The sequence below is a fragment of the Lagopus leucura genome, unplaced genomic scaffold, assembly GCF_019238085.1.
Source record: "Lagopus leucura isolate 7727_CA_CO unplaced genomic scaffold, USGS_WTPT01 Super-Scaffold_100001, whole genome shotgun sequence".
Taxonomy (NCBI): domain Eukaryota; kingdom Metazoa; phylum Chordata; class Aves; order Galliformes; family Phasianidae; genus Lagopus; species Lagopus leucura.
In genome coordinates, this window is record NW_024962262.1 from 89,337,012 (window position 1) to 89,349,634 (window position 12,623).

At 41.0% G+C, this 12,623-nt stretch overlaps 2 protein-coding genes and 1 long non-coding RNA gene across 7 annotated transcripts in view; 1 reads left to right on the forward strand and 2 right to left on the reverse strand.

Moving 5' to 3' along the window:
• Positions 1-3,281, reverse strand: part of ARL13B (ADP ribosylation factor like GTPase 13B) — a 44,841-nt gene extending 41,560 nt beyond the window's left edge. The window contains 1 exon segment of the mRNA XM_042867610.1: positions 3,227-3,281. The gene's annotated coding sequence lies outside the window, so the exon portion shown is untranslated.
• Positions 3,282-3,956: 675 nt separating this feature from the next.
• Positions 3,957-12,623, forward strand: part of PROS1 (protein S) — a 31,692-nt gene continuing 23,025 nt past the window's right edge. Inside the window, exons 1-4 of the mRNA XM_042867217.1 lie at positions 3,957-4,036; positions 8,618-8,775; positions 9,918-9,942; positions 10,271-10,357. Of these exons, the coding sequence (XP_042723151.1) occupies positions 3,958-4,036; positions 8,618-8,775; positions 9,918-9,942; positions 10,271-10,357 (349 nt within the window). The 5' untranslated portion in view covers position 3,957. The remainder of the gene's footprint in view (positions 4,037-8,617; positions 8,776-9,917; positions 9,943-10,270; positions 10,358-12,623) is intronic.
• Positions 11,680-12,623, reverse strand: part of LOC122177630 — a 56,924-nt gene continuing 55,980 nt past the window's right edge. For all 5 annotated transcript variants that reach the window (XR_006178118.1, XR_006178121.1, XR_006178119.1 and 2 more), the window contains one exon: positions 11,680-12,291. This is a non-coding gene — a long non-coding RNA (uncharacterized LOC122177630). The remainder of the gene's footprint in view (positions 12,292-12,623) is intronic.

The window sequence follows — 12,623 nt, forward strand, 5'->3', positions numbered from 1 at the left end:
GGACTACGTGTATTTTCTTCACAGCATGGTGCTGAGCTTTGTATTTTTTGCTAAAATGATGCTGATACCGCAGTTGCTGAACAGTGCTCATGTGGCATCAAGATTTTTCTCTTTCCCACTCTGCCTTGCCATCGGAAGAAGAATAGTTTTAAGCTCAACATATTATATGTAGGTCACTCCAAAAGTAATGTTTCTTTATTTGCATGGAAATTACAACAGATACAAAGAGCACTGTAACACTGCTTGGAAGAGCTAAATGTCATCTAGAAAGCACTCCTTTTCAACATAGTCACCACTATTAGCTATGCCTCATTGTGCTGACATCCACTGGTTGGTGTTTGTAAACTTACAGCAAGCATCAGTGAACATCAGTGGGTACAATGTTCTCTGCGTGGAGGAATTCAGTGGCACCCCTTTGCTTCATGTGCACTTTTATGTCTGGCGCTATTTTATTAGACTGTCTCTCTGCTGCCAGCCATCACAAGGCAACAATATGTAACAGAACACTGGCGGGAAGGTTCAACCTCTACTGCCATTCCACCAACATCTACCCCTGATGTTATGGACCAACACAAAAAAAATAGAAGGCACTATTTTCAGAGCAGCCTTCATCACTGTTATCAGCAGGCTCTTGTGCTGGTCACAGAGCTTGCTTACTTTACTGTAGATCAGAGACTAGAGCTTGCTAGTGGCTGGGAAAGGAAGCATGGGGGTTACTTCTCCCTTGGGAAAAGGCAAATCTATTTGTGGGATAATCTTTGCATAAATACCCAGGTGTGCTTGATTGGTAATATAGGGAAAATTTCCTCAAGGAGATGTAAACCTGGGGGAAAATAACACAGTATTCTAGTTGTGTATTACAAGAACTATTTAAACCAAGCCTTTTGCAAGGGAACCAGGACCGTGCAGCAGCAAATCACTCCAAGCCCATCTTGGCATCCCATAGTCCAACATGCTACTTGTCCTGTACTGGACAGCAACCTCCACAGACAGGGCCCAACTCATCAACTCTTCTCACAGACAGGGCCCAACTCATCAACTCTTCTCACAGACATTTGCCAAGGGGGAGGGAGGGAAACAGACTGAATAGAGGACTAATGTCTGTGCTACGTCAAAGGGCAGAAGACAGCGATTAGTAAAATACCAATCTCTCCTCTAGAGGTTGTCACAGATGTTCTCTACTGGTAACTTGTCTCCATGTCATCAGAAAGCAGTAACACTTTGAATTGCCACAGCAAATTTCCTGAAGCTCATTTCTCAAAGTTCCTTTTTTAACCAAATTAATTCCTTTGTTATTTCAAGTGATAACTAAACTCAAACTAAGCCATGTTCAAGAGAAGCAGAAAACTGAGTAATTAAGGATAACTTTCTAAACTTCTTCCTAATTTAAACTAATCAAAGTGGGGAAAAATTGAGGAGCTATCCCTGACAAACACACATTATCCCTAACAAAGAATGATAGTTTAAATAATTTACACAGGTAGTAACTGAGAACTCCTGACCTTACAAAGCTGTTGCATTCAAGGATGCCTTTGTACGAGTCCGACATCATTTAATATCACAAACAGATCAGATTTCTTCCAGAGCAGACAACAGATATTCTTTAAATATTTACATTGTTAAGTATAAGAGCTCCTTAGAATAGCTTCTCCACAAGACTTAGTGTGTAAGGAACAGAGAGGCTCCTTAAGAAGAGAACAAGATGATTACAAGTATTCCAGATACAAAAACCAGGCTCTGAACAACCATAAAAGCCTCCAAGAAAACACACACCACGGAATACAGTGCCTAGACCAACAAGCAAGTACCAACAAAGTTAGTCTTGAGAACATGGCTACACAAATTCATTTTCAGGACATAGGTGTCACCACTGAACAAATCCTTTCCCACATTGTACATGCTGTCCAGCTTTACAGATTCTAACAAAATTGCAGTAAAGACATTGCCCACAGTATTCAACAGACATTGTGTTCTGCTATTTTGCAGATATGGAGAGCTCATTAACAGCACACACATGTTGCTACAGCTGTAACATTTGTTAGTTTGAAGATGATTGCTTCCTCTTTGAGATGGAGCAAAACCAACAAGGCGAGAAGCTCAGAAATCAATAAAACTGTATAGTTAAGCTATAACAATTAGGTAGCAAGCAGGCATAAGTATCAGGGACAAAAGCTGTGAACGATTCAACTTTTAGGTAAGAGAACATAAAGAGTTAGCACAGAAACTAAGAAAACCATAATAAAAAACTGCATTAATCCTTGTAAATCTATATTAAGATCAAGAGCTACTTAGCAGCCCATATGTAATGTGATCCAAAATACCAAGTACCAGCAAGTACAAAACTCAGAGGAATCTGTTAATCAGATGATTTTATTTCCACATCAAAGTATCTTTTAGATACTTCACTGTCAAGAGTTTTCATGAAGCATTCTGCCCTTGGTAGAGAATTTTTCACTGTAATATCAATCCTTCATCTTCCTTAAAGAATAATTAAGCAAAGCATTTAGAGCTTACCCTTCTCAGCAAGTTTAACTGTTTCCTGCTATGCTGCTTCTTAGAATTGTTTGAGTTAGAAGGGATCCTAAAAGGCCATCTAGTCCAACCCCGCTGCAATGAACAGGGACACCCACAGCTCCTTCAGGTTGCTCAGAGCCTGGTCCAGGCTCCCCTGAATGTCTCCAAGGATGGGGCACCCACCACCCCTCTGGGCAACCTGCTTCATAACAACCCTTACCATAAAAAAAAAATTTCTTTCTTAAATTCAAAATACATTTCTCTTCTTTTAGTCTGAAACTATTCCCCCTCGTCCTATCACTGCAGACCCTGCTAAAGCGTGCTCTCTCGTTTCTCATAATCCCTCTTCAGATACTGAAAGACTGCTGTCAGGTCTCCTTGTCCGACTTGTTTGAATTTTATCAATAAAAACAAAGAGCTCTACTTGAGTTGCATTATGTTTTGAACAGCCAGCCAAGCAACTGAACAGTGACGGAGACATGCTTCACACAAGCCTGAATACCATCATTTCAGCCAAAGCTTCAGCGTAGCCAGCAGGCACACAAAGTACAAGCAGGAACATCGCTGGGCTTGCTGGTGCCTTTGGATCACGAAACAGGACTTTGGGTCACATAACACCTGGCTTGCTCTTAAACAAGAGTTAATGCAGTAATGCATTAAGCTCATACACATCCCAACCGAGTCTCAGAGACCCTCCCGGCCCCACACTTACCAACAGTCGTGGCGCGGCGGTGCGGCCTAGGCGGGCCGGGCGGGACGGTGCGCTGTTGCGGGGGCGGCTGCAGTGCGCCCCGCCGCGCCGGGGTCACGTGCCCAGCGGCCGCTAACGCCAGGCCGCCTATTGGTGGAAGCCCCCATCGGTAGGGACGCGTAACCAGGCTGGTAACCCCAGGTTACCGCCAACGGGCGGGGATATAGGACAAAATTCTCGCAGACCGAGAAACGCGGAGGAGGGCAGAGCCGCGCCGGGGAGGAGAGACAGGCCGGCGGTCGGCCAATAGGAGCGCGACGCTCCGCACCGCCCGCGGCGGGCCGACCGATCAGCAGCGAAGAGGTGCCGCCGGCTCTCTGCGCCTCGTCGCCCACGCGGGAGGACCCGAAAGCGGCAGGCCGGGTGGCGATGTGCCCTTCTGCGCGGGCGTCTCTCGGCCCGCTCCTGCCTAGAAGAAGCCTCGCCGCCCGGCAGTTCCCGGCGATGCGTCCCGCCGAGCCCGCCCGCTCGCCGCGCTCCCTGAGCCGGGCGCAGACGGCGATCGTCGCCGCGGCGCTGCCCCCGACGCCCTGCTGACGCTCGGGCCGGGCACGGTCGTCGGCCTCGGCCCATCCTCCCCCCCCCCGCCCCGCCGCCCCTCCCTCCTGCTCCCAGAGGCTCGCCCGGCCCCGCCGCCCCGCAGAGGAGCCGTCGCGCAGTCCCGGCGCCGCGCCCGCTCCCCGCCGGCAGCGATGAGGCCGCAGGGCGGGCGGTGCGTGCCGCTACTCGCCGGCCTGGCGGTGGCCATCGCTCTGGCGGAGGCCGCGACCTGTGAGTGGGGCGGGGGGCGCGGGCGGCGGGGAGAGGGCTGACCCGAGCTACGGGGCCCTCCGGATGGGAGCTGTGCTCTCGGAGTCGCGGTCCACAGATACGGCGAGGGCTGCGGGGCCGCAGGATGGTGACCAGAATCCAGCGCTGGGCCTCAGAGCCTCCCCTCACCTAGCGCTTGGACCTCTTAGATACGGTTGTGTATCTGGGGCAACTAAAATTAGGGCTCAAAGCAAGCGTGCTTCTGACGTGTCTTACTAATGATTAAACGGGCAGAAGAGAAAACTAATGTTTACTAATCAAACTTCTGTTTGAATGGCAGGGATTCAGACTAGGAGGAGAATAGTATAGAGAGATGAAAATTCATTTTAGAAATTAAGTTTGAACTGGCCCTAAAAATAGGCATTTTTTGATATCTCCCTTTCTCCTGCTTTTGTAACACGTCCATAGAATGATTTGAGTTGGAAGGGATCCTTAAAGGCCATCTAGCCCAACTTCCCTGCAATGAATCCACAGCTAAATCAGGCTGCTCAGAGCTCCACCCAACCTCACCTTGAGTGTCTCCAGGGATGGGACATCCACCACCTCTTTAGGCAACCTGTTCCAGTGCCTCACCACCCTTATTGTGAAACACTTTTTCCTTATATCCACTCTAAATCTCCCCTCTTAGTTTTAAACCATTTAGCATTGTGCCATCACAGCAGACCCTGATAGTTTGTTCCGTTCTTTCTTATAGCCTCTCTTCGGATACTGAATTTATATACTTTATTTCAAAATATTATTCCAAAAATAATGCTTCCTACTTATTTGTATTGAAATGACAACAAAGAACACAGTAATGCTATTTGATAGAACAAATTCTCAGCTACAAAACACTTTTTCAACACAGGCACCACCGTAGCTATACGTTTTCACCAGTGATGAACAAGAGCATGCATGCCCCACTTTTAAACATCCACACCAGTGGAGGTGACCCACTGTCACTTTGCCCACTGCTGCAATGCACCACCTACTACCTGACATCCACTGTTTGGTCTCCCTAAACACTTACCAAGTGTTGATGAATGCTAGTGGGTGCCATTTTTCCCACAGGGAGAAATTCATTGACACACACTTCTGCTTCATACACACTTCCATGTCAGATGTCGTTTTGTCAGACTGGACATCTGCTGCTGTCTGTTGCACAGCAACAATATAGGATGGAATACTGATGAGAAGGTTCAGCCTCTACTGCTATAGCACCAACATCTGCCTCTGACATCGTGGGCCAGAATAAGATATATCAGAATAAGATAGGAGCAGGCCTCATATGTACACTATTCTTTTTTTACACAAATGGCTAATCTGTAATAACATACAGCAGTGAGCAATGCTGGACTAATTGCAAGCTTTATAAATGTTGTGCAGCATAAGCATGTATAAGTTTTGGGCAAGACAGAACAGACAAACATTAGCAGTTAGTTGACTTTAATTTGTTGGTTGCGTAAAGCTTATGTCACTGATGTGCTTTTCTAAAGACTCTAGGAATTATGGAGCTGACTGCAATACAGCAACTGCACAAATAAGGCAATTCCACTATCTAGAGTGTCATCAGTTTTAGTTTTTATTCATTGTATTGGGTCTGTGAAGTTCCTCTGATAGCAGTAGCAGGCTACAACAGCTTTCCACAACCAGGGTATTCGATAAGCAGCTCTAAGCTGTGCTTAACTAGCCCACTTAAGGCAGGTTTGTGGCTGTCTGTGCACTACAAATTAGCTTTAAGTAACCACTCAATCTTATCCTCTCCTCATTTTTTTCATTTTTTTATCAAGAGTATTGCTTTTAAACATGCATTTGATAACTAGACACTACACTGTGTGTGTGCAGAGCCTGTTGGTTGAAACTGTAGCCTGGATTTCCAAGAGGCTTCAAAGATATTTAAATAAAATACACTGAGTTCCTTAAGGGTTAACTACTGGTTTGGCAGGGTCAGGAGTTCACTGGAGTTTCCTGTAATCAAACTGGAAGCAACAACAGGGAGGATTTTTTTTTTTTCTAATAAAAGTCCTGTCATGATCCTTGTAAGGAAAAAACAGTTAAGTAAATACACTACTAAGTCTGTACATGTGAATTGAAATATTTTCAATAAGAAATTTGCACTAAGGCATCTTAATTAAACTTAAAAGCTTAGAGAAGTACAAATGAAGGCCGAACTACTTACTGTAAAATAATATGCCCATTTCCACTACCCCACTGTATTCAAAGCAGGTAGTTTTATATCTGGGGTCACGTTCTCCAAAGCACTGTACTTGTAATTTTATTGCACATTATTTATTGAAAACGTGTGTTGAAATGAGAATGATGGTCGAAACAAGAACATTTAAAGTCAGCAATGAATTAGGCCTCATCTTCACCACAGAGCCTCTGCCCCAGAGCTGTGTCAGCAAGCTTACACTAGTGCTAACAATAAACAAAATTGGCAAGAGTTTTTCTGCTTACACACTTACTTAGTTTTTCATGGTAGCATATACCAATGAAAGCTCTTTTCTATCAGCATAATCACACATAGCAGAGCTTTGTACTGAAGTCCTGGCCTCATTCCTGTTATGGATCAGTCTCCACCTTACAGAGATCTTTCCAGTCTCCAATAAGACTAACTCATAGATAATGTATGTAAGAAGAAATGACTCCTCCAAAACCAGGCTGATGCCTACTCAAATACTCAGGGCATAAGCCGTCCTCTCCTCCTTGCATTTCTGAGCAACTTGCTGGTTACTTTCTGAGACAAGGATGTGCTTCTGAGCTTTAGAGGTATGTTGTAGTAGATCTATTTGCCTTCTCAGAAAGTTTTACCTATTGCCATACAGTATAAACAACAAATACACAGAGTGGTGTGACTAGGCTAGCATCTACAGATCATATAACTAGAAAGTTTATCACAGTGGAAAGGGATAATTGAAAATAAATGAAACGTTCACCCATGTCCTAGGCTTGCAAGAAAACTTCAAAGGGAGCAATCTCTAGGAAAAGAACCCTCCCTCTCACAGTCAGCCCTTAAATGAGGTCTGAGAGGTGCAGCCAGGCTCCACCCCTTCCAGTCACCCAGCTGAATTGCCTTCACCTGTGCTCCCTGGGCTGACTCAATGCTTGCCTCAGACGATCAATCAGAGGTTCAGGCCGTGATTTAGCAGTTCCCACATACCATACTGTGAGGATTAGTCTTATCAAATACACCAAAGAAATCAATTTGAGGCTACAGTCTTATTCCATATCAAATACATTTAGGATGCTATAACATAAAGGTTTTATCAGGTTACTGTCCATGTTGAAGTTCTCCAGAGTGCTTCAGCTGTGTTTGCCATCACTTGATTGAGAGCTTTGTGTTCAGGATGCTATGGCTTTAAGTTAGATCTATCACTTGAAAATCATTCTGTCTTCAAGTTCTGTGTATCATTAGCTATTCTTCCTAAAAAGCCTTTTAAGTTTTTCCTCTCTTAGTGCTTTGGGAGGCCATTCTCTGACAGTTGACTACAAAAGTGCTCTGTGTTTGAGGTATTATAAACTCATAAACAACAGTGAATTGACTATGTCTGTTTAAATTGATCTTCACAGACTAGTGATGAATATTTAAGTACACTGTATCTGGTTTGCACAGTAGGTGCCCTCTGACAGTTATGCTAGTCAGACTTGTGTAAAAGCTTGTGTAAAAGCTGGTAAAAGAAGGGAAGGTGCAGAAGTGCCATGCTGTCTAGTTAGCATCTGTCAGCCATGCTCTTTAACCCTGTAAGCTGGAGTTCTTGCTATTATGCTCATCCATTTTTATCTTAATCACAAGGTATGTCCAAAGATAAAATCAATGAGGCAGTCTAATTTAGTCTTTTTCCCCATAATATTGTGTGCTCTGCAAGGAACACTGGACCAAATGGATATCTTTTTATTGTAATACAATTTCACAACTCATTTCTTTGCCAATTGTCTAAGTGTCAATAAAATAGCAACAATAAGATATGTGAAAATTAGGAATGACTCACAACATGATCAATTTGAAATAAAAAAGTTAAGTAGGATTCTGTTTTACCTGTGTCAAATGTGAATGTAGTTTCAGGTTGTTAGCCTTGATATTTTTTTGAATGTCATTATCTTTTACTTTGTCATATTCTTTGTGATTCTGAAAAACTAAAATGACTTTGTGTTAATTACATATAACAGGTAGCCTGATTTCTTTAAGACACATTTTTGATCACACATATAGGATCAGAATATTTACTTCTAGGTCAAAGAAACAGGTAATAGAAAAGTCTTGAGAGCATTTTTCCATTTATCAGTCACATATCTCATTTATAACATCATAGCTTAAAAAAAAGACTGAATATAACATTTAAGTTGTGCTTCATACACACGGCATTGCATAAGTTTTTTGTGGTGACTTGGGATTTTTTTAGGACATGTACCAAGAACAGAATCCTGGAATGTTTGTGCCTAAATCGTAGGAAACAGCCACTTCATGAGTAATCTCTTAATTCAGACTTTTGTAAGGGAACCTCATGTTTATCTCATATTTCAGCAGTTAAAAATAAATAACAGAGCTCCTTTGTTTCTACCAAGTTCTATCCCACCAGTATGCCTCTGAGTTCCTGGTGAGGAAACGTCGAGCAAATTCTTTTATGGAAGAAAGTAAGAAGGGAAATTTAGAAAGAGAGTGTGTTGAAGAATTATGCAACAAGGAAGAAGCCAGAGAAATCTTTGAAAATAATCCTGAAACTGTAAGTATGTGAGGAATATCTGTGAGATAAATAGTAGTTCTTTGCAGTGGGATTCTAGAAGTACATAGAATTCACATTGCAAAGCTTAAAAAAAACCTCTCAAACATTGCAGACCAAGAACTGGGCTGAAAGTCTCCTGCGTATAGAATCAATTAATACTAAACAACATATAAGCAAAGAGAATAGTTGAGTAGATATTATTTTGATTTTAGGTATGGATCACCAGTTTTAGACCACAGTTGTCTGCGAGCATTCCATGTGGGGAAAGCCTGTTAGCTTCAATTAAAATTTTACACAGAGAACACATGGCAGTGCAACTCTTTTAATGAAGGGATTGATCTATGAGCTTTTTTCCTAGTGGAGATAACTGTTCCTCAGCTCATTCCCACTGCACAGTATTTAGCATTAGGAATATTGTAGTCAGCTTCATCCTGTAAAGGGGTTATTATGTACAGAAAATGTGATTAAGATGAATTCCTGTTTTGCAAGCCATGTATTAGTTCTACGTTCTGTCTTTGATAATACTGCATATATTTGGAGATACTGTTTGTTGATATTTAAGTAAAAAAAATTAAATTGTTTCAGTAATCAGTTGTTTGTTTAAAAAAAAAAATCTAGTTTAATAAGACTTCACTTTATTTGGAATGAAGTTCCTGTAAAATATTCAACCTATTCCATGTTGTGGTGTTTTGGGGGTTTTTGGTTTGTTGTTGTTGTATTTACTTTTTTTATTTCCCTTCTTTATCTGAAGATAAAAAAAGGAAGCTTCTCTGTCTCTAGTAAAAATATTGGGCAAGATCCTCCTATTCTAAGAAAAAAAATTTCAGATTTTCAATTTGACCTCCAATTTATTATCACATCCAATTCACTGTCATTGCCTTCACTTCAAAATTGTCAAATTCAGTGCAGAATGTTAACCTTCTCTCCACTGAGTTCTTTGTTACAAAATAATCTGCTATCTTACCCTAAAGAATAGAATACATGCCAAGTTTTATATGTATCATTAAGAATCCAAGTGATTTTCTTTTTTGCTTCTTTTATAGTCATAAGACAAATATATTTTGAACATTTTCAGTGTGTTTTGCTGTAATTCTGTCTACCTTCAGTTTTTCTTACCCTTGGTTTTTCTTTTCTTTGTGCAGGAGTATTTTTACCCCAAGTATTTAAGTAAGTACAAGAAACCTGAGCAACTCTAGTGTGTCATTCACTACCCTTGCTATTTGGATAATGTTAGTTTTGTTATTCTGCTCACAGCACTAAAAGATTTGCATGCTTATTATAATGCATAGTAGCTCTTTGGTAGTTTGATGTGCTTAGATCCCAGCAAAGGCACTAAGAAGGTTGGTCTGTGATCAGCTGTCTTTAATATGCCCAGACAAGTTTTCTAACTTGTTTCAAACTGTGAGAAGAGAGTCTTTGAAGATGCCATGTATAAGCTGTTGTAATTTCAGTCTAAATGAGTGTTTGTATCCTATGTGTGGATTTGCATTTGCAGGCTGCCTTGCCTCCTATCGAGCAGGAGTTTTCAGGGTTACTGCAGTGACTCCAGATTCTCCAGCTGATCTGAGGGCATGTGTCAATGGTAAGTGCTGCTGCTGGATGCTTTACCTACTGCACTCACACTGGAACGCACAAACGTGCATGTCTAGGAAACAGTTGTTCTTGGCAGAAAAATACACAAATCTCTATTTAACTCCAGCAAACAATTATCTGGGAAAAGAAATTGACAAGAAATTTAGGTGAGAGCATTTGCAGAGTAAGTGACTGTTTTTAATTTTTACAAAGCATAGCAGAAAAGAATCAAACTGCAAAGTGGAAGGCAGACTTTCCAGAAGCATAGAAGCGTGTGCTGTGTCAGCTCACCAACATTCCCTAGTATGGCCTCAGTACTCTGCCTTATCTTTAGTAACTGTACTTGACTCAGCCCTTCCAGCAGATCCTGTTTAGGGAATTGAGCAAAGAGGCCACCTGGCAAATTTGCCTTTATGCTACTCTTTGGCCCATGGTTACACTGTAGCCCTTGTTGAAGGGTATAATGCCACCAACTGAAAAATTCAAACATAAGATGGATCTAGATATTTACTTCAGATACAGGAAGGCCACAAAGTAAAGAGTTTGTGATGCTGCTCCAATGTGTAGTTTTCTATGCCCATACATTCATAATGCCATTGTGAACTGTATTTTTTCTAGTAAATTCACAGGAAACATCTGTAGCTCATTCCCAACTCGTCAATGTAGAAATATCTCTCTGAATTTATTAAACTTTTACAGCCTAGATGCATCAGAGAAATTTTCTTATTCTTGATCATCTGTCCCTGTTTTTGTCATGGAAAGCAAAAGAAGGTGAGAAAAATCCTTAATAATGACACTATACATGGTCATGGATGAACATATTTTCCAGATCACGTAGCCAACGTGCCTGCTGTCATAAACTAAAATGTACTCCCATTGATGTCACACTTTCTCACTCATTAGAGGTTCTGGGAGGAAAGAATTCAGCAGAGTTGTGTGAGTGCACAGTGTTTCTGTATTATCCCGTGAAAGCAGCTAGTTAACTTGTTATTGTATTTCTCCATTTGGATTCATAATATTGAAGAAAAACGTGTTACTGCTGTTGGTCAATCAATGGGAGAAAGGACAAGTTAAGAGAGTTAGCATAACTTTTGCAAGTGGTTCAAAGGCTTGACTGTTCAAAGGACTTTATGCAGAGCATTTCTGAAAAGGAAATACTGCTGAGAAAACAGAATAATTAATTCCCATTAAGACTATGACTTTTTTTTTTAAATGTACTTTCATTGACTCATGCATCTTATGATACTGAATATCAAGCATTTTTTTCATTTTTTCATTTTAAAAGTTTTATGTTTATTTATTTAATTATCCAAATTGCTTTATAGTGTCAAAATGAAAAATCCAATTTTCCTAATCAGAAAAAAATTAATTGTAACAATTATTTTAGAACAATACAGTAACTAGTGTGAATCTCAAGATAGGAAATAAAAGAATAAAAATAACAATGCAAACAATTTTAAAGTAATTTGAAGTTCCTAAACTGTATCACATAGTTGCATACTTAACTGCTTTTGAAAATAAAGGCTTACAAAATCCCAATGTTTATACTTATTCTGCTCACTGTGGCACATCTTCTGGATACCAAAGACTTAAAGTGGGAGAGGATAGAGGTACCAGCATGTTTCTTGCCACCTATCTTTTCAATGAAGGCTGAGTACATCCAGATCAACTTTTTTTTTTTTTTTTTTAATATATTAACATCTCCAGTTCTCTTCCCATTTATTTACTTAATTCATCTTATTCCATCTGTGTATATTTTGCACTGACAACATAACCCATATTCTGTAAGATCAGACTCACTCACATGCCATCATCACTTTCTGCTCAGAAGCATTCATACTCAGTTTTTTTCTGCAGTTGCACACTTCCAGGGTACCTTCCACATCCGTCATTTATAAAACTCTTTGCTTGTTCCAAGCCTGGTTCACACACTTGTTCCTTGACCTACAAAAGCAGAAATTAGCAAGCAAGAGAAAAAAAATGTAGGTAGTTAGACAACTTTTTTTTTTTTACCACAGGAAACTGCTGTGACAGAGTCATATATCAGCCCCGTTCCTTCTATTTCTTCTTTGCAATTTCTTCTGCCAATCTTACCTGAAACTGGAGTCCTTTGGTCCACGACATGAGTATTAAGTGCTATAGAGTAGCTATTCTAGAGATGTTGTGTGGTTTTGGACCTTGTCTGGCCTCTGAGGTTTGGGATTTGCTTGCAGCAGAATTTGAATATTAAGTAAATTTAATTGACAAATATACTAACAGTTTTTTTTAAACTCTCT